The sequence below is a fragment of the Trachymyrmex septentrionalis genome, unplaced genomic scaffold (genome assembly GCF_001594115.1).
Source record: "Trachymyrmex septentrionalis isolate Tsep2-gDNA-1 unplaced genomic scaffold, Tsep1.0 scaffold5, whole genome shotgun sequence".
Lineage (NCBI taxonomy): Eukaryota > Metazoa > Arthropoda > Insecta > Hymenoptera > Formicidae > Trachymyrmex > Trachymyrmex septentrionalis.
In genome coordinates this window covers 1,003,345-1,025,647 of record NW_017305672.1, presented here as the reverse complement: position 1 = coordinate 1,025,647, position 22,303 = coordinate 1,003,345, and the positions used below count along the sequence as shown (strand labels likewise).

At 37.2% G+C, this 22,303-nt stretch overlaps 1 protein-coding gene across 4 annotated transcripts in view; it reads right to left on the bottom strand.

Moving 5' to 3' along the window:
* Positions 1 to 22,303, bottom strand: part of LOC108751579 (galectin-9-like) — a 186,522-nt gene that overhangs the window by 98,254 nt on the left and 65,965 nt on the right. For 3 of the 4 annotated variants that reach the window (XM_018491823.1, XM_018491822.1, XM_018491827.1), the window contains one exon: positions 15,187 to 15,228. The exons of the other annotated variant lie outside the window; for it this stretch is intronic. In XM_018491823.1, the coding sequence (XP_018347325.1) occupies positions 15,187 to 15,228 (42 nt within the window). The remainder of the gene's footprint in view (positions 1 to 15,186; positions 15,229 to 22,303) is intronic. 4 annotated transcript variants of the gene reach the window in all.

Genomic DNA, 22,303 nt, shown 5'->3' with positions numbered 1-22,303 from the left:
TGTCTTGGATATGTTGAGGATGCACATATCCACGTGTTTCGGTTTATCAAACATTACCTCGAGTTTACGCAGTTCTATCGCGACCAGATTCTCCAAGAAAACGACTATGGAAATTTGATTTGGCGATCATTGCTTCCGCACCGTATCTGCTTTCCCATTTCATGAAGAAATACATGTTGACGCGATCGCGCACGTTCTCCATAATTTTACCAAATATTATACATAAATTTGTATAAATTTTTTTCAAAATCATTTTTCGCTAAAGTTCTAAATTTTATATCGCTCAATATATTCGTAGCTATGTAGATTGCGAAAATTGCAGTATACGGTGTACCTTTGCAATACAAAGACCGTGAGTACACTGCTGCAGGTTGCGATAATGTATGACGTAACGCTGCTTGTCGCATAATATTGCGAAGAGCTTATTATTGTGTTTACCGGATGGTTTCCCGCGGAAATTCGGAATGAAAGGTAGGTTAGTGTGCGCGTCATAAAGATGTTGCAGATATTCCACGTTCACCTCGAGAATATAGTCTGTTGTTGAATCTAATGCGATAGTCATAAAGTCAAAATTTTTTGCATGTCGTCGAAAACGCCATCAAAATTTGGCGTAAGGCAATGGTTGACACATTATTCAGCCAGTACAGATTGTTGACGTTATAGTATATCAAGTACGATGACGGTTTCGATGGATATGGCGGCATGTATTTGTTGTTGGCTCGCGCGTATCTGTTTGAACACTGATGAATAGTTCGAATTGTACATCTGTATATTTTAACATGGCATCTCACGTGAAGCTGTGTTAGCATAACAACCGCTAGTCTCGGGGAAGGAAAACTAGTTGCAGTAGTGATCCCCGGGGTGGGTCCCAATCACCACGACACAGCGCGTCCTCGGGTTGCGGATAGAGGAAAAGCCTCGCTATCTCGGTTGAGGATAGAGGTTAGCTGCGAATAAATTGAATAAGCAGTCGCGGACAGCCGATTGGAATGGTCCTCCTGTTTGGGGGTTGGGCGTGGGTTTGATAGGCTCACACCGTGAAACGACTTTATCTAGAAACAACCAAAACTCGTCATGGATTCTTCTGGGGTAAAATTTTCCGGAGGTAAACTAGTCCCCCATTCAGATCTCCGGGTGAGGACTATCTCGGGGAACTCATGTCGCATAAAGTCAAAAAACGGGAGAAATATCAAAGTGGGTACGTGGAACGTCCGAAGTCTTTACAGATCTGGGGCGTTTCAATCGATGGTCGGGGAGGTCGAAAAGTACGGGGTAGAAGTTGTCGCGTTGCAAGAAACAAGATGGGCCGGGGAAGGTTCGCTTAATGCGGGTTCGTACACGCTTCACTATGGAGGGTCGGAGATCCATAGTCTTGGCATCGGTTTTATGATTAATAGGAAAATCTTATCCGCGGTAAAAGACATTAAATTTATAAACGAAAGATTAGGATTGCTCGTTGTGCAGGGCCGATGGTACAAGATCGCGATAATCAACGTACACGCGCCGACGGAAGATAAAGATGGCGAAATTAAAGACGGGTTCTACGAAGAACTCGAACACCTCGTGGATCAATTACCGAACGATTACATGAAAATAGTCGTGGGAGATTTTAACGCGTAAAGAGGACATTTTTAGACCAACGATCGGGCTCAAAAGTTTGCACGAGGAAAGTAATGATAACGGAGTGAGGGTAATTAACTTTGCGACCGGCAAAAATCTTATCGTCAAAAGCACATATTTTAGACACAAAAATATTCATAAACAAACTTGGATTCCTCCGGATGGAGGTACGCGTAACCAAATTGATCACGTTCTTGCAGATAAACGGCGTCACACGAAGGTAATCGATGTTAGGTCTTATAGGGGGGCGGATTGCGACTCGGATCGTAATTTTTGTAATTGCCAAAATCAGGGAACGCCTTTCGCTAAACAAAACTAACGGGCAGTTGTTTGGAACTAAACGTCTAAATGTACAAGGTTTGATCGAGGGAGAAAACGAGATAAAATACGCGGTCGAAGTAATGAATAGACTCGCGGCTTCAAAGGAAATAGATCGGATGATAACACGGTTGATAAACACTGGGAAAACGTACGAGACGCGATAGTAAAATCGGCGGAGGCCACGGTTGGTTTTTGTAAAAGGAACAAAAACAAGCCGTGGTTTGACGAAGAATGCGTAAAAATTGTTAAAGTACGAAACGAAGCGCGCATCACGTGGTTGGCTCAAAATACGAAGGAAACTCGGGATCAGTTTCTTAATATTAGGCAAGAGGCTCATAATATGTTTAAAATTAAGAAGCGTCAATACTTAAAACGTAAAATTGAAGAAATAGATGAAAATTGTAAAAGCAGTAACGTACGAGGCACGTACATGGGGATAAATAATTTTAGAAAGGGATTCCAAGCTAGGACGGAAATGGTGAAAGATGAGAACGATAATTTAATTACGGATACAACGGCAGTTTTAAACACATGGAAAAATTATTTTGATCGGTTATTGAATGTCGAATCTGAAAACGACCGGGAAATAGAGAATTTTGAGTATCACACGGCTGAACCTAGGATTAACGAACCGACAATTTCAGAAGTAGAAAGCGCGATTAAAAAATTAAAAAATCACAAAGCACCGGGTAATGACTTGATTCCGGCGGAACTGATTAAATGGGGGGGAAGTAGATTGATAGAAGAAATTCAGAAATTAATTATCTTAATATGGAATAAAGAAGCATTGCCGGAACAATGGAAAGATTCAATTATAATCCCGATTTTCAAAAAGGGGGACAAAATGAGTTGTAATAATTACCGGGGTATCTCACTTTTACCTACATGCTATAAAATTCTGTCGAATATTTTATTAATGAGGCTTGTACCATATGCAGATGAGATAATTGGAGATCATCAATGCGGCTTTAGGAGAAATAGATCGACTGCGGACCAAATCTTTACTATTCGGCAAATCTTGGAGAAAAAATGGGAATTCGACCAATCGGTACATCAACTTTACATTGATTTTAAAAAAGCGTATGATTCGATAAAACGGGAGAAAATGTATGAAATTTTAACTCGGTGGGGGATACCCAAAAAATTGGCTAACTTAGTCCAAGTTTGTTTAAAAGATACCAGAGGTAGAGTAAGAATAGGTAATCAAATGTCGGAAACTTTTAATATTCATAGCGGATTAAAGCAGGGGGATGCATTGTCACCTCTTCTGTTTAATCTAGTATTGGAATATGCTATTAAAGAAATGCAGAAGAGTAATGATGGTTTGCAGTTGAACGGTACAACACAAATATTAACATATGCGGACGATATTGCTTTGTTGGGAGATAATAAAGAAACACTAATAAATAACGCTAAAATTCTATTAGATAAAACGAAAGAACTGGGGCTGCAAATAAACGTTGAAAAAACTAAATATATGGTCACTGATAGAATTCAGAATATTCATAATAACGGAAACCTGGTCGTCTGTGATAAAATTTTTGAACGGGTTAGCAATTTTAAGTATTTAGGATCGATTTTAAACCAAACTAATGAAATAAGAGAAGAGCTCAAGAGAAGAATTAATTTGGGGAATGCGTGCTTCTATTCGGTTAAGAAACTACTCGGTTCGCGGATATTGTCTAGGCGCTTAAAAATTAGAATTTACAGAACGATTATTTTACCGGTAGTCCTTTATGGCAGCGAAGCGTGGTCACTTACATTACAAGACGAGAAAAGATTTAGGGCTTTCGAAAATAAAGTACTTCGAAAAATCATCAGGGCAAAACGCGATGAGGAAACGGGCGAATGGAGAAAATTACACAACGCAGAATTACATCAATTATATAATAGTCCGGATATTATTAATGTCATAAAATCGCATCGATTAAGATGGGCAGGTCACGCGGCGCGTATGGATGAGAATCGAACTGCATATAAAATACTAATTGGTAAACCGGATGGGAAAAGACCATTGGGTAGATCAAAACGTAGATGGGAAGATAATATTAGAATGGACCTTAACGAAATGGGGTACGAGGGTCACAAATGGAGGGATCTTGCTCAGGGACGGGAACAGTGGCGGGATTTGGTATTTGCGGCAATGAGCTTTCGAGTTCCTAACGCCTAATAATAATAATAATAATCTTACGTGAAGCCCGGTAAAGTGTAATAGCACTCGGGGGAGTCTAGCCCGTAACTCGCGTCGCAACTGTCGCGGAAATTTTCAAAAACATCGGCCAATAACAAAACATTTGTTTTCAGATATACAGGTCGCTATATTCATTGAATGTCAAGATAGAAAATGACTGCTACACGTTGACGGTTTGCGCGCAAGCGTTCTCAGATACCGTGTTGTCTGTCAATGAACTGTGAAACGCGCGAGGCAATAAACACAACTCCTCCAATTTTTTGACGCAGTCAATGTACACGAAAAAAACCGCCCTTTCGTGTCGAAAGATTAAAATTTTTTTCTGATAAATTGGAAAATTCGTTGTTTATCTTTACTGAGTATCCATAGTTTATCTTTACTGAGAAAAGATGACAATTTGTCCAAGTTTGAGGAGAGAAATCTATAAATCGTAAATTTACGCAATTTTGTTAATCATTTTTAGTACTATCAACGTATTTAGTGAACAGAATATATTTTTCTTTTGTTATGGGAAGCAACTCAACGCGTCCTTCATGCGCAGTAACAATTTCTTTGATGACAAAATGCGCATTTGTAGCCAGATAAATTGTAAAACACTACAGGTATACAATGCGAATTTTTATAATTTATATTGCAATTTGCGCGCGCGGCCTCCGATTAAATGACAATGATCGCGTATCCGTGTATCGTCTGGTGCGAACAATTTCTCACGCGCATAACAGTGCGTAGTGTCGTTGAATATTTCCCAGTTATCTTGCATGCCATGGTTAGTCGAAATTAAAGACTGTACAGTATGTGCTAACTATCTAAGTTATTTCGCGAACCACGCGATGCAGTCCTTATCGCGGGGAAACAATACATAGATATCGTTGTAGGAACAATGCACGTAGTATTCGATACTAAACACATTATGATGATGATATGTGAACATAGCCGATTCAGGATTCCTATCCGTCTTTTCCAAAGCGCACTCTAAGTCGGCGTAGATAATGAATGGGACACCTCCTTCCTGCAGTGATCGTCAAAACTCAATTATTTATCGTCTTCGTTCAATCTTATCGTCTTATCGTGCAATCGTTCAATTTTCCATAGTCTTCGCTGTAGATCTCCATTTAACGCTCGAACTGAAGTAGTACAAGCATCTGAAAAAATTGCACATTTATTATTATTATTATTATTATTATTATTTTATGAAATAATTTTTATATACCTATCACAGAAATATTTCCTGTTCTGGTAATCTGCGATCTCACAAAGCGAGATAGATCTTTAATCAGCGCAAAATATCCCGCGTTGTCATCCTTCATGTACAAAAAGTTTACGTGTTTACTCCTTTTTTGGTCGACGAGCCGTATTGGCACAATACCGTAAACGTTGATGGAAATGTCATTCAAAGTTTCGAATTTCTTAATTTGACTTAACGTCATAAGTAGTTATACAAGGGGATTTTGGACCACGGATACAGCCGCCTGGCTGCCACCAGGCGACGCTGACGTCGCGAGAGGAACTTATTGGTGGGAGAGGGATAAGGGAGCTCGTAAAGAAAAGAAATAAAAATGTAAAAATGCTGCGTAAAGAAAAGAAATAAAAATCCAAAATGCTTACCTGATACCCCCTTCGCCAGCCACCTCCTCCGAAGACGCCACCTAATCGTCCTCCTCCTGATCCACCTCCTCCATTTACGCAGTCTCTTTGACCCAAGCGGCAATCTCTACCGCCTCTGTCTCCTCCTCAGCCTCTACCGCCACTGCAGCAAAATATATTAACACAAGAGTGTAATAATTCCTTCTCATTAGTTAAATCGAAGAAGTTGAACATGAACTCGGTCAATTCGTCACTTGTGCAGAGAGTAACATAAGATGTGAAATAACCGGCTTTAATAAGTGGCTTTCGTCGAGTTTATGCTCGACTTTCTCTTCTTTTTCGGTGGAGCATCCTCGCCGACAATGACATCCTCCTCCTCAATTTCGCTGGCCTTTATGAGGGGAATATCCGCTCCCCTCTCTTCGTCATTTTTTTCAAATTTGTAGGACCCTCTGAATTTCACATCTTGTAATGAATTGATCATGCTAGACTTCTTCGATTTTACTAATGAGGATGAATTATTATACTTTTGTGTAACATACTTTGCTGCAGTGATGGCAGAGGCTGAGGAGGAGACAGAGGCGGCAGAAATTGCCGTTTGGGCCAAAGAGACTACGTGGAGGACGATTAGGTGGCGTCTTCGGAGGAGGTAACTGGCGAAGGGGGTATCAGGTAAATATTTTGCATTTTTATTTCTTTTTTCTACGCAGCATTTTTACATTTTACTTTTCTTCTCTACACGCTGCCTCACCCTACCCCCCTCCGACAAGTTCCTCTTGCGACCGCAACGCCAGCGCCGCCTGGTGGCAGCTAAGCGGCTGTATCCATGTATCCAGAGTTTTCTCTCCTTTGTATAACTATTGTCATTGGAAATTCGATGCCCGTAGATTTAAAACCGACGTATAATGCGGATACAAGGATTCTCGTTCCACATTTTTTTGGGTATAGAGCGGCAACAACTGACCATGCTAAACACGCATTGTTCGCGATTGCACGTTGATTACTGCTCTCTTTATCATAATTTCTCACGGGAGTTTGATATAACGTCCAGCGTGCAAAGGATTGTGCTTTTTCGCGTTTACCGTTAAATTTAGTATACACGACAATGTCCACCTGCTATCGCGTTCCTGAAACTCTTCCAGCGATGCTAAGGTAAGCTCGACATCGCGCGACACGTATCACTCGTGCAAATTGGTGCATTAAATGACTTCAAAGTTCCGTGGCGATAGTTTTGTTCGTTTATTACCCGCCACAAACTTGCCAACACAGTGTTGATTTAAAAACAGTGTTAATTTTTATTTATAGTCATATCGTTGCATTACGTATGCACACGCTCGAGCACAATTTCACTCGCATCTTCGAGAAATCGGCGAGACTTGATATGTTTAGAGTTTATCATCGCGCCCGTCAGAACGGCTTTCGAACGCCAACGAAGTCGCCATACATGAACGAATTTTTCGCGCACAGATTCCTTCAGACTCTCGAGCCGCGCGATACATGTGATCACTGATTGCCTATTACTGATTGATAATCCCGGGCGTTCGATACTTTGCTCCTCCAAAGATTCGATAAATTCGTTGCATCGCTGTTCCCACATATTGTATTTGTCTATAATATTAAGCAGAGTAGCTTACTCAATCAAATCGTGCTCCATATTGTCACTTGCGCTGTCGAATTGACTAATGACATTATTTGACTAAATTTTGTTAATTTTATACCATGTGTACTATTTAGTAACGTTGCATCTCAATTATATCATATTATTTGAGAACGTCGCATTTGTGTCAAATTATATTAATAATCATTATTTTTGAAAAAATCTTAAATTACGCTAACAAAGCAGCTATATACGAGGGTCGTTTGAAAAGTCCGTGCAAAAATAAAAACTACTTAATTTTTTGGGGTAAACTTTTTTTATTTTTCAACATAGTCACCTTTTAGGCTTATACACTTCGTCCAACGCTGCTCTAATTTGTTGATTCCTTCCGAATAATAGGATTTGTCCAAGTCTGAAAAATAGCTATTTGTTTCTGCAATCACGTCCTCGTTTCCATAAAATCTTTTTCCCGCCAGCCATTTCTTCATATTGGGGAACAAATAGTAGTCCGAGGGAGCCAAGTCTGGAGAGTAGGGGGGATGTGAGACGAGTTGGAACCCTAATTCCATTAATTTTGCGACCACAACTGCTGAGGTGTGAGCTGGTGCGTTATCGTGAAAATCACTCGACTTCCTCGATTCAAATGAATGCCAAACACAAACAAATAGACCGATCTGGCTGTAACTTGGTGTGTGTTCCTCCAAGAGATGCTACTAACTAAATCTAACCTTGATACGCGCCAGTAGTGCCATCTCTCTGACTTTGCACGGACTTTTCAAACGACCCTCGTATTTACAGATATTGCACTATTTGGCAACGTCGCATTTGTATTATATAACATTAATAATTGCGAAACATATTAAACGTCCTTGAACAAATTTTCTTCTATTACGCTAATAAAACATTGAAACTTGCAAATTTGCTGTCACTGCAATTTGCGGTGTCATATTACAATAATGTCATCACCAGATGTATCTAAAAATCTTTTGTTATAAAATCTGACGTTTGCATTTTTGATGTCATTGACCAGAAATGGTCATACAAATATCCGCGAGAAGTTTTTGCGGAGTCAGTCTATGTAAAATGGCTGACCGTAATTGTTCATTGCTCCCACATTTAATTAGCAATCGGGAATTTGGTTTCCGCAATGTACTGACTAGCATTAATATTTCTTGCCTGATAATGATAATAGGGGATGAGGGTTATATTGAAGAAAAACGTGAATATATTATCAAAGGGTTTTATACCTCAATACTGGGACGAATGGTCATAGACTTCCTCTATCATAGATACCTAAAGATGAATACATCCGAGTCTGAGAGATCGCCATAGTGTTGTGGATTCATACATTCAACATGAACAAGTAAGTATACTTGTTTGTGAAAAATGTTTCTCTATAGATAGCTTATTCGTTTCTTCCTCTCCATTACAGCACATCTTCTCGTACAATTTGAGAGGACAACGACATTCATGTTGAAGCGGAGGAGATATTATGTGATAAAATATATATGGTATGTAAAAATAAATAAATATGGATTAATCGGGATTAATTCTATGTTCAAAATTATTTATTCTCTCTACCATTCCTTTCTATCTCTGCGACATCGTGTTATGCGCGCGTCATTGCGCGCGACCGTACCATAGCGCTCGACGAATCGCGCTGTTATTGCGCAGTGTGAATAATTATAAAAAATAAAATAAGATAAAATAAAACAAATAAATAAAATATTCCGCGTACAAGAAAAAGACGAGAAGAAAATAGCAAAATATAAGAGACGATAAGTATTAATGGTAAGTATAGCGCGCGGTGGAGACCGCGTTCAATGGTGGCGGTGAAGGCCGACGGTGATGGACCGCGCCCAGCGGCCATTGACCTGCCGTGAGGTCATCACCGACGCGGATCCAGCAACGCAAATTTCCGCACCCTCCCCCTCTCCACCGCTACGTAATTTCCCGCACCCAGGACATCCTCGTCCTCCCGCATCGCAACATCATCCTCGCGACGTCATCCACTATGACGTCATCCCTCTTCCCCTCCCCCTCCCCTGCGATATTATCTCCTTCGCCTAGTGACGTCACTTCCTATGACGTCATTCACCTTTTTCCCCCCTGTGACATCACCCTCTCGTCTAGGGAGGAAGGAAAAGAACCGGGAAAAAACCCGAGAAAGAACGAAAATGAAAAACGTTTCTTTCCATGCTTTGAGAGAAAGAACCCGTAGCCTCCGTATTTTCTTGACATTAGCGACAATGACGATACTATCAGTTAATACGAATCAACGCTTATCTGTTATTTTAACTGTCTATAGTATCTATAATACTTATATCTATGGCCTATGATTGTAACATATCTTCAAATGTTAACTACTTAAATTTCATCTTTAATTTCTCGTTTATTTTATATTGCTCTTTGTTCCACACAAACTTCATGTATGTATATACATATTATGTTAATAGAAAGTTTTTTATGATTTCATTTAATACAGCAACTTGTTTCTTTAACTTAATCTAATTAATTTATATTGTAAAAGTATATTGGGTATTTCCAACGTACACAGTGTAACATTGTGTCTTACACAAAATGTTCCACCTATGACACAGTGTTACACTGTAAAAAGCTAAATAGTAAGCGTGTAAAATACATCCATGTTACCAACTTTCAAAAAGTTATTTGGTAAATAAAGTTATTTGGTCCTTATTTTGCAATAAAACCTTCAAAAATCGCCAATTGTAAAAAACTTATAATTTAAGAGTCTAAATGAAAATCATAAATTTATATATATTATTGATACGCGCTAAATATATTGGGAGTATAAATAAGTTTCCGCTTGACCGTTTTGACAAACAATGGCGCTACCAGTATGTTGTAGTTAAAATTGTCAGTTGTAAAACGTCATATCGTAAGATTGGACATCTGGCAAGAACATAACCTTGAAATATTAGATTTTGCATCAGCATCTTATATCTTTTTTCGTGCGAAAATGTCGAGTTTTGAACCGAATAAGCATTATTTGCGGGAGCTTTTGATTTACTTCTTTAAGAAATCTGCAGCTGAGGCGCATCGATTGCTTGTAGAAGCATATGGTGAGGCTGCCTTAAGTGAGAGAAGTTTGTGAAGGTTTTGAAACCGTGAGTGGTTTCAAAAGTTTAAGAACGGTGAATTTGACGTCGAAAACAAAGAACGTAGCGGAAGGCCGAAAGTGTACGAAGACGCGGAATTGGAAGCATTATTGGATGAAGATTCGTGCCAAACGCAAGAAGCACTTGCACTTACATTAGGAGTGACTCAACCAGCAATTTCACATCGCTTAAAATCGTTAGGAATGATTCAAAAGTAAGGAAATTGGGTTCCATATGAACTGAAGCCGAGAAACGTTGAACGCCGAATTTTCACATGTGAAATGCTGCTTGCATAAACGAAAGGGTTTTTTGCACCGTGTAGTCACTGATGATGAAAAATGGATCCACTACGATAACCCAAAGAAGAAGAAATCATGGGGACTACCTGGCCATGCTTCAACATCGACAGCCAAGCCGAACATTCATGGGAAAAAGCTCATGTTGTGTATTTGGTGGGATCAGCTAGGTCGTTTATTATGAGTTGCTCAAACCGAACGAAACCATTACTGGGGCTCTCTACCGAACACAATTGACGAGATTGAGCCGAGCACTCAAGGAAAAACGTGCCCACTACTACTCCAGATACGACAAAGTTATTCTTCTGCATGATAATGCTCGTCCACATGTTGCGGCGCCGGTCAAAACCTACTTGGAAACACTCAATTGAGAAGTTTTACTCCACCCGCCGTATTCACCAGACATTGCTCCTTCTGATTACTACCTGTTTCGATCGATGGCGCATGTTCTGTCTGAGCAACACTTTACATCATATGAAGATACCAAAAATTGGGTCGATTCGTGGATAGCTTCAAAAGATGAAGCGTTTTTCGACGCGATATCCGTATGCTGCCAGAAAGATGGGAAAAAGTAGTGGCTAGCGATGAACAATACTTCGAATAAAACATTAGGTACCGTTCTTTCACAATAAATGCCCAATTTTTGATAAAAAATCAGTCATTTTCGTACAGTTATTGATAATACAGAGATTAAGCAAGATATTGGAGTCTTTTAAATAATGCATTGCCCGGTATAGTATACAGTATAAATTTTCTGAGTCGATAAAATTTTTTAACTGCATCCTATTGTACGTGTCAATAAGCATATTCACATTAAAATTGTGTGTGTGTGTGTGTTCGCGCGCGCGCGCGCGCGCGTGTGTGTGTGTGTGTGTGTGTGTACTTCATTATCAGTGATGCCATCAAGATTTTAAGCAATAACTTCAGTTTTGATTTCATCTGGCGTCATTTCAGCAGCACTCATAAACGAGGATTTATTTTAATATTCTCCAACACTTTAAGCCAGCCTTCAGCAAGTACCGAACAAAACTACAGTTTTGCAAGATCTGGTTTATTTGCCTCAATCATGCCTTTATTCGGCGCAATTTTATTTATTTTAAGAGTAGGGGAGACCGGGGCTCCATGGGTCATTGGGTACCATGGGTCATTAACTGTTTAGAGAAATTCAGAATGTTTAGATTGGTATCATATGATTGTTATTTAGTTACCTATACTATATATCTAGATGGCAGTGATCCACTTCCGTTATCTTTCCGTACACATGCCGTTAAAGAATCTTAGGTGCGAAAGTGATTATTTTACCTCTCACAATTTTTTATATGTTGTTTCTATAAAGTATAATATAATAATACGTGATTCTACATATTTTTCTACATTTTCTCTGCAGTGCAATTAATCATTTATTGTTTACTTTGATGTTATATTTCACCATCTTTTATATTAGACATATGGGGTACCATGGATCATCTCTTGCTGGGACACCATAGGCCATATATTGTACTAACAGGAGTTTAAAACAATTTGCGTAACTGCAGAATCGTATATGCATAAAAAATTATGTATTTGTATTTTACGCGTATCTTTATGATAAAAATGTAATTAGATAAATCTCTTCATACATTTGGTTATGTATAGACTATTCAAATTTGTCTGGATAGGTTAAACCAGGTTAAGTTTTTGTGATAAAATTGGGCAATATAAATTTTTTTATATTCTTTCAGAAAACAAAAAATGGTTAGGAAATATAAAAGAAGGTCGTCTAAGGGTACATATGAGAAAACTGATATGAAAAAAGCAATTGATTTGGTTGCTAAAAGAGGTAGCATTAGAAAAGTAGCTGATCGATGTTAAAAGAGAAACTCTGAGACGCAAGATTAAAATTATAAAGTCACCTGGTGTGGAATTCGAACTTACATCAAACTACAGCCATCAAAAAGTTTTTACTGATGTTCAAAAAAATTCAATTGCTGATTATTTAAAAATGTGCTGCAAAATGTTCTATGGATTGACAACAAAAGACTGCCGCAAACTAGCATACGAAACTGCTGTTACTAATGAAATTAAGTGTCCTGCGTCGTGGGTTGAGAAAAAAATAGCAGGTGAAGACTGGTCATTAGGATTTTTTAAAAGACACCCAAATTTATCACTTTTGATCTCCAGAAGGATGTTTGGCTCGAGTTACGGCATTTAATCGTCATAATGTAGTGGTCTTTTTCGACCTATCAAACGTTATTTAAAAAAAAGCCGCGACTTGGAGATCCGTCAAGAATTTATAATTTAGATGAAACTAAAACTACAACAGTTCAAAATAGTGGAAAAATAATAGCTGAGAAAGGTTCCAAAGCTGTGTGTAAAGTAACAAGTACGGAAAAAAGAGTATTTCCTTGGGTCAATTTCCGCGATCACATGATGATTAGTGCTCCGTATAACTCTTTGGGTTTGGCAACTCCATCAGGCTGGATGAATACTCAATTCTTTGTTCAAACAATGCAACATTTTATAAAATTTTTACGATACAAAGGATAAACCCATCACTTTTGATTTATGATAACCATGAGAGTCACATAAGTTTAGACGTCTTTGAGTTAGCAAAAGCAAATGGTGTTCACATTTTGACACTACCTCCGCATTCAACACATCGAATGCAGCCCCTTGATGTTGGTCTATACAGTCCATTCTAAAAGTTTTACAATACTGCTATCGATTCATGGATGATGAGTCATCCAGGGAAAACTGTATCAATTTATGAAATAGTTGGATTTGTCGACACAGCCCTCTGCCATCTGCTATGACATCAAATAATATCACATTAATGCTTTTAAAAAGACTGGCATTTTTCCTTATAACTCACATACATTCAGGGATGATAATTTTCTCCCGAGTTTAGTTTCAGAACGGCCCCATGCAATAGATGTGTCTACAGAAACGGATAATGTGACAGATTTATTATCTTCTTCATGTAACGAATGTTGTAGCATATCATGACTAATCATGTGTTATTATGTATCTTTACCTATGTATTATTTCTTAAATATCTTAAATCATTTATCAATGTCTTATAAAATATCTTTTTAAATAATAGAGACAGTTCCAGAATTAGTAATGAATGAGAAAGAAGTAACAGATCAGGTCTCGAAGCCATTTAAAAGTCCTGCAGATATCAAAAGTTATCCTAAAACAGAACATCGCTCAAGCACTAGAAAACGTAGCAGCAAAATTTTAACTGTTTCTCCAGAAAAAAAAATCTTATAGAAAAAACAAAAAAAAAGATAAGAAGATTAAGAGAAGATAAAAAAAAGATTAAGATTTTACAAAAAGATATTAAGATTATTTGTTCAAAAGATATTATTTCTTTAAGATTATTTGTTTGAGATTTAACTTTAATGGTTAAATAAATCATTTTTGGACTTCATTTATGAAATAAATCACTTCTTTGAATTTCATTCATTAAATAAAGCTACTTCTTCTATGTGACCCATAGTGCCCCCAGTGTCTGACCCTTGGTACTCCGGCATGGGATACCATGGGTTATTTCTAAAAATTTCTTTTTCCATTTTTATTTAAAAATCAAATCAATATTTATGAAAAATGTTCAATAAATCTTAAAATATATGTTATCCCTTAATTATATAAAAAAGTTGAAATAAAAAATCTTACATTTTAATGTATTTTTTACTGTTCGAATTTTTGTGATTTATGATGCTTCGGTTTCCCTTATATTGCGCCGACTTAAGTACATTGAGTCGTCTTTGCGTCTTATGAAGATGCAAATCTCTCAGCATGCTTCTTTTTAGGCACCACAAAAAAGCGGGTAAACTTAGACATCTCCAACGTCGACCCGCGAGACACACAGATCTTAGACGCAAGAGATTTTACCGCAGATGCATATGAACCCTTATAAGCACCATCGTAAACCAGACGACCCATCAGATTTCTTTTTTCATGTTCGATTAAAGCTTCTTGAACTATCTTTTTAATGTTATCCGCATTTAATCCATTCAATCTGTCGTCCACTAAATTAACAAGGACTGTAGATATCTCCATGAAAGCACGTAGTGCAGTATCTACCTGACTTCTTTTCTCTGCAATCTCCTTGCTAGTTGAAATAATCCTACTAATCAACTCGTAATATCTGTCAACCGTTGTTCTAAGCGCATTTACCCTAGAAGCATTAATAGATTCAAACGTGGATCTATCTGCTAAGATATTAGATGCCCTAGGCTCTTTGCTAAGACCGCGCTTTGGTCTCACGTTGTCGTTCTCGCCCTCCGTCGGTAATGCAGGAATTGACCACTCCTCTACTCATCCGCGATAGGGCTCACAAGCCCATGGTGCGTATGCGCAGATACACAACAAGACAGGTAGGCTGTTTCCAGAAACTTCCCTCAACAATTCACAGAAAAACAGAATGCAAAGTCTATGCCAGAGCCATAATAATACAGAAAAATCATGACTTACATAGAGTAGAAAGTCAAGCAGAAAGAGCACTCAACAGCAATCCTGAAAAAGAAACAGGGCAACAAGTAGCAGAAAAATAGTTCAAAATGACAGAGCAATATTCAACACGTGTGCATATATTCACATAAACGTAGAGAGGGTGAGAGATGGAGAAGAGAAAGAGAAGAGGGTGAAAAGGGGAGAGGAAGGGAGAAGAAGGCGGGAGCGAAGGAGGGAGAGGGGGGGGGTAGAGAGAGAGAGAGAGAGAGAGAGAGAGAGAGAGAGAGAGAGAGAGACGGGGAAAGAAGAGATGCAAATATTCGAGGCAGATGAAGCTTGAGTCTACTACTATAAGGACAAGTACTATAGAAACACTAAACACTATATAGAAACAAGCACTGTCAGAACAGGCATTAGAGGAACAATCATTAATGAGAACTGTCACGAGTACCATTGCACAAACAGGAAAAGTAGAGCGTTAATATGTAACCCATACAGCATAGAACGTTGAAAGAATGTTGCTGAGACATTGCAATATTAAATGTTGAAATGTCAATGTGTTTTATTAGTAATATATTTATATTAATTCTACAACATTAATTGTTAATATTGCTGCAACGTTGAAACAATATTGAACAAATTAGACCACAAGTTAAATTTTTATTGATTTTTCTACATTAATTGTTAATGTTGCTGCAACAGTGAAATAACGTTGAATAAATTATATATTAACATCTATTTTATTTTGTAAAAAATTAACAGAATGTCATTGTAAACAGAAAATTTAAATCATTCAAATTGATCTTTTGACGAAACTCATTTCTAAACGATATTCATATATAATATTTACGCGAGAATCGATCGCACTTGTAGAATGTTCGTGCATGTGATATTGTTTCTTTGTCTAATGCGCGACGTGGTCTTTGTACATATAGTTAAATGTTACAATTATACATCCACTAACATTCAATATTCATAGATCATCGAAGTAGCAGTTCCTGTATGATTGCAGAAGTCAAACATGCCATGTAAAGATACAGATTCGGATGGATGACCACTTAGGAAAATAAGGAAATTAATTCCCAAATGAGATGAAAAGCGTTTTTTAAAAATTATTTTTCAACAATTTTGTCATGTATGTTTTCGAATATGATGCTAATCAATAATATTTATTTTAATAAAATTAAATTAATATAACGTCGTATGAATTGCAACGTTTCACAGACATTGTAATTCAATGGACATTAGACGATTCTGCAACATCTCTTTGACATTGAATCTAAATTTCGCGATGTTATTGCAATGTTCGCAATGCTGCAAAACTTTCTGAGATATTGATTCAATATTAGTGTTCTGTATGGGTAAGCAATTTTATATTAAAAATAAAAATAAAAAAAAAATATATATATATAAATTAATAATATGGCTCACTTAGAATAAATCAATATAAATAATTAAAAGGGTTACAAGCCAGTTACAGTAAGTCAAGTAAGAGCGTGGCCTTACTCAAAGCTAATAAAAGATATCGCCCTAAATCTATCATGAATCAAGGATAGAGGGCACCTTTATCCTTGATGCACTATCAAGGAAGATTCAGTTGTCATTGAACTTTCTTAAGAGAATCACATTAAGCGCCATGAGTATTAAATACGCATCATGCTATGAAGCGTGTTCCTCACGTTGTGTTTCTCTGCACTCACCCGAAAGGTCCAAAAATGTCAGCCGTCAACAATTAGCGGTTGCTAAATATATGAAAAAGTCGAAATTATTCGTACAGAAGTAAGTGCAACGATATAATGTGGCAAAAAATGTCGATGATTTACCGGAACGTGGCTCGATATGCAAAGTGGACAAAAAAAGACAATAAAAAATAGTGAATCTGTTTTCGCGAAATCCTGGCTTAACACTGCATCAAGGACAAGCAAAATTGAAGCAGAAAGGTTTAGATATATCGTATGAAACTATTCGAATCTATCTCAAGGCTAATAACATGAACTCGACCACGCTCTTACTTGACTTACTGTAAAAATAAAATAAATTAAGAACATTTAATATTCAGAACTAAATATAAAGAAACACAAAAATAAACGTTTCGACGCCGATCGGGTTATTTTCAATGTTAAACAAATTAAAAATAATAATATTACGTTATAATATTAAGTTGTCGAATTCTCAAATGCGCAATATTATATAAATTATCCAGTAGATTTAAAAATCTTGATATACACATTGGATGCTCTTGTGTTCATTCTTTCATAAGAATATGTGTGGTTTATTGAAATTTTTTACGTAGAATGTTGAATTGGATCAATATGATTGATACAATAATGGTAATCTCATTTTTCTTCTTTAAAAAATTAATCTTATTTAGTCAAACTATAAGCCACAATGCGGTACCAGAGCAAAGAAACAAGTCACTTCGACGGTATTAGACGTATATGGATTATAATATCCATTTTTAACGCTTGACTCACAACAGTTTGACTAAATAAGATTACTTTTTCAAAGAAGAAAAATGAAATTACCACTAGTGTATCAATTATATTAATCGAATTCAATAGATCACACATATTCTTAAAAAAAAGTACACAGGAGCATCCGATATGTATCAAAATTTTTAAATATATTAGATAACTTATATAAAATTGTATTTTTGATCTGAGAATCTGACATGTAACATTATAATTTATTTAACTTTGAGAATGACCCGATCGGTGTCGAAATTTGACGTTGCATCCTTAATCGATAATCAGAATACTGACACATAAACGCTAATTCAGCAAGGATGGTTGACAGAAAAACGAGAGATATAACGCAGAGCCATATAAGCCAGATATAATAAGATATAAAGCGGAGCCAATAATTCTTATTAGCGTCGCGTTACTCTCCCTGTTTGATGTTCAGAAACAATAAAATCGCAACGTATTAATTGATAATGTACATAAATAGTTAATACTCGACTAAATGTATCGCGTTATTATAAAATTATTTTATTGTAAAAAATACATATATTGATTAAAAAATCAAATCGAAGTGTTAAGTTATTAATTGTGCATTCTGAGACTCACTGAATCCCAAACCCGATGCCGTGACATAACAGCACAACATATGGTGGCAATCAGGTGGGATTCAGGAGCCCAGGACCGAAGCAGCAGCCATATCTGTAAACAAAGTGGATTAATTAATACGGTAAAGTAGCATCCCTAAGGAAAAACAGATGCTGGATCCTCACGCAAAGCGAACAGCCAATGACCAGGACAACGACGACGAAACTTGAGCAAGCGCAACCAACGGTGACTCAACTACAGGCCAAAGGACTTCAACATGCAGTCAGCAGCATGCGACTTGCAATAATATTGTAAGTATGTAATTTCTTTAAGCAAATAATTGTAATTGGATAAACGTCTGAAGATCGCAACAATCGCCTTAATGTACCGATAGCCTCGCGAATTTTTAGCGAACCGATACCACGACGTACTAGACCTAGTATAGTCGGACCTGTGCGTGTTATAGAAGCAGCCATGCGAGATATACGTGATAACGTACGCCGCGCGTTAGATGCATATTACTTGAATGATACTTCGCCTGAATCGGAACTATCCCTGAATATCGTAATAGAGCGAATATTTCTATTTACAATATATATTTTTACGATAGCTTGTTACAAACTAACAACGAGACAGAATGTCTCGATACAACAAATAAACAAATAAGATCGATACGACGTCAGTAGTTATACTATGGGGATTCTAATCTAATGGGGTTAGAGGAGAGCGCAGAGGCGTGGAGGATACTCGTAGGCGCGGGGAGGGGGAACAGACTATAGAACTATAGAATTTCTCTTCTAGATGTCACAAAAAATATGTAGGTAACAAAGGCTCGTATGTTAGGGAAACAGAGCGCGACGATGTCGGAGCGTGTAATGTGATATGAGTGAAGAAAGGACGGAAGAAATGAATCAATAGAGTAAAAGTCCTTTTTTTTATGACGCAGTTTTTTCATGATTTTTACTACGAGGTATAGGATGGGGAGTAAAAGAAAATACATATGTAGTAATACGAACGAAAAATTTTTTATTCACATCTTATAATATTATACAGATTTTTTTCTCATTTTTCATTACATTTTTTTCCGCGATCGATAGCGTTCGAATAGCGATCGACGGCTTCAACATCGCTAGCAGCGCTTTCTGAAAAAAGAAAACGAAAAAATTTTTTGATTACTATTCGTTTATTCAGCAGTGAATAAAATGCGTTAGCACTAATCATTCTAAATGTGATATCTTATGGCTTATGTTTCGATGGCATTGATGACGTTGATGATGAGGAACATGTTGGCAATTTTGATGCTTTTTCACCTGGACATTTCCAATATCTCGCTTTTTCCAATGGTGATGGACTTGGCGGACCTGGTGACAAGGAACGATACCCCTTGCGCTCGATCGATTTTCGACGTATATATTCTTTTACTCGATCCATATCTTATCGCTCGTAATCGAAATTTGCGATTGAATGAAAAAAAATTATATACACTGTTTATACACACAGATCGGTGACACATCACGACGCGTTAAGAGAAGCGCCAATGTTCGGCTGCTAAACAAAAAATATAACTTCTGCAGTAAATGTGGAAGGCAAAATGTGCAGGTATCCACACAAAAGCGAGTACTCCAAGTCGAACACATTCCTTTTTTTTGTCGTCGATTTCTCTTTTATTACTGGAATATTCGTTCTCTCGTCTAGACAGTATTTACTCAAATTTTTACAATCGACAATATAAAAAATTAAAAGCTACGCTTTGCGATCCTACATTTATTTTACCAACTTTCTGTTATTGACGAGAAAACATCCTTTAACTTGCTTTTACGCATTTGGATATATGAGTTTTTATCTACACACGATTTTTGATCCACATTTAGATTTTTTTGTATTTACTGAATCGTATTTAAATCGATCGTATTTAAATAGGATTTTCTCTATATGATTTGTAACCTTTGTTGTAAATTTTATAGCCATAGATCAGGCGATTCTGAGGATCTATGTTTTTATTTATGTTTCCAATATCGTTGGGAAAGTTTCTAATGACACGTTTCTGGAATATCTATTGTCACGCTCGCCGATCGGTGACCGTTAACGCTCGAGTTTTATGTTTGCGTTTTGTCCTAACGACTATTTCTGTCGGAATTTTCATGAAACGGAGAAATCGTGGAGTCCACTGGACGTAGCGAAATATGTAATAGCTCATAAGTGCTCGAGACCTCAGTTGGTGTCCTGGAAGACGAACGAATCGATCGCAGTCTCGAAAAATTGTTCGTCATGACCGTACCAACGTTTGTGGATTTGCAAGGATTTATCGTTGGAAAGAAATTTATCGTGAAGAAAGTGGCGGTGTTGAGGAAAGGAGTCATTCTCTCTCACCACATTTTTACGAGTCCCATGCCATGGATTTCTTGACAAAATCCGAAAAGTATTGTGCTTCCTAGCTGAGTGCTTATCACCATGGATTGCGATGGGAAGACGGGATAATCCCGTACAGTATAGTGAAACGCCTGATTACAATGGCTGTAATTGGTGCGGAAGAAGGTGACGACAATAAGACTCTCGTATATGTTAAAGGGTGTGAAAAACGCGAATGGTTGGTGGATATACTCGACGATTTGACCATTGATGCTGATTACGAAGATATAGATTGTTATATTAATTGAATAATCTAGATGTTACTAATACTATGCGATGTGGACAACATGTTAAAAATTGTGCGTTACAGAATGTATTTAAGATACAATTGGTGGGCGCAACGCCAAAAAGAAATATATCAAGTTTAAAATAAAATATGAAATTTTTTTTTAATATGTCTTAAGTTCCTTTCCTCTTTCCTTTCCTTGTAATTAAGAATTAGTTAATAATAGCTATTGAGTAGTAGTACAATTTAACAAATTGAATTAGTCGATAAGAAAGTGTCCTTGGTAATTTGTATTACATTAATAAAAAATATCATCATAATAAAAATTATCATAATTAGCTACTATGTTATATTACATTTATAAAAAATATTATCATAATTACTAAATCATAGAGAAGAAGAGAGAGAGAATAATATGATAAGTATAGAACCGCAATGGGTGGAAGAGAAAAAACGAAGCCCTTCTACCTCAAACCCTGGTGACGCGCTCCATGTCCAGGTGAAAAAGCATCAAAATTGCCAACATGTTCCTCATCACCAACGTCATCAATGCCATCGAAACATAAGTCATAAGGTATCATATTTAGAATGATTAGTGCTAATGCATTTTATTCTCTGCTGAATAAGCGAATAGTAATCAAAAAATTTTTTCGTTTTCTTTTTCCAGAAAGCGCTGCTAGCGATGTTGAAGCCGTCGATCGCATTCGAACGCTATCGATCGCGGGAAAAAAATGTAATGAAAAATGAGAAAAAAATCTGTATAATAACATGTGAATAAAAAATTTTTCGTTCGTATTACTACATATGTATTTTCTTTTACTCCCCATCCTATACCTCGTAGTAAAAATCATGAAAAAACTGCGTCATAAAAAAAAGGACTTTTACTCTATCGATTCATTTTTTCCGTCCTTTCTTCTGTTACGGCCGGCGGACTCACGCAACTCTTTTCTTTCATAAAGATCTCGAATTCTTCGAAGCTCTAAAATTTTATATTCTTTCCTTTTTATTTTTTTTCATCTTAAAAACTAAGAATCCGTTATCTCCTCATGAATGTCGCTCCGAGATAAAAATCAATATGTATGGAAAGCGTAAGACTGATTAACGCCAAGATTAACGATCAAGTCGCGAAATGATTCTCGCGAATTAGTAATTATAAAATTTAAGAAACGGCACGCGACGTTCAGGGGTAGATTCTGGGTGGTCCCGTGGCGACGATGCATCCGCGACCTTTCGGCGCCCGAAACGTACGTTTCCCCATAAATCTTAGGGTCATAAAATTTTGGAGTTTCACTTTCCCACTCTATCGATTCCTGTCAACATCTTTCCTCCCCCAAAATCTTGACCAATCTAAGAGCGAAAGAAAATCCTACTCCCAGCTAACGAAACCTATTCCACCAATCCAAATTTGAGTAATCTGCGGCGATTAGTATAAAAATCGCGATTCCGCAACCCCCGT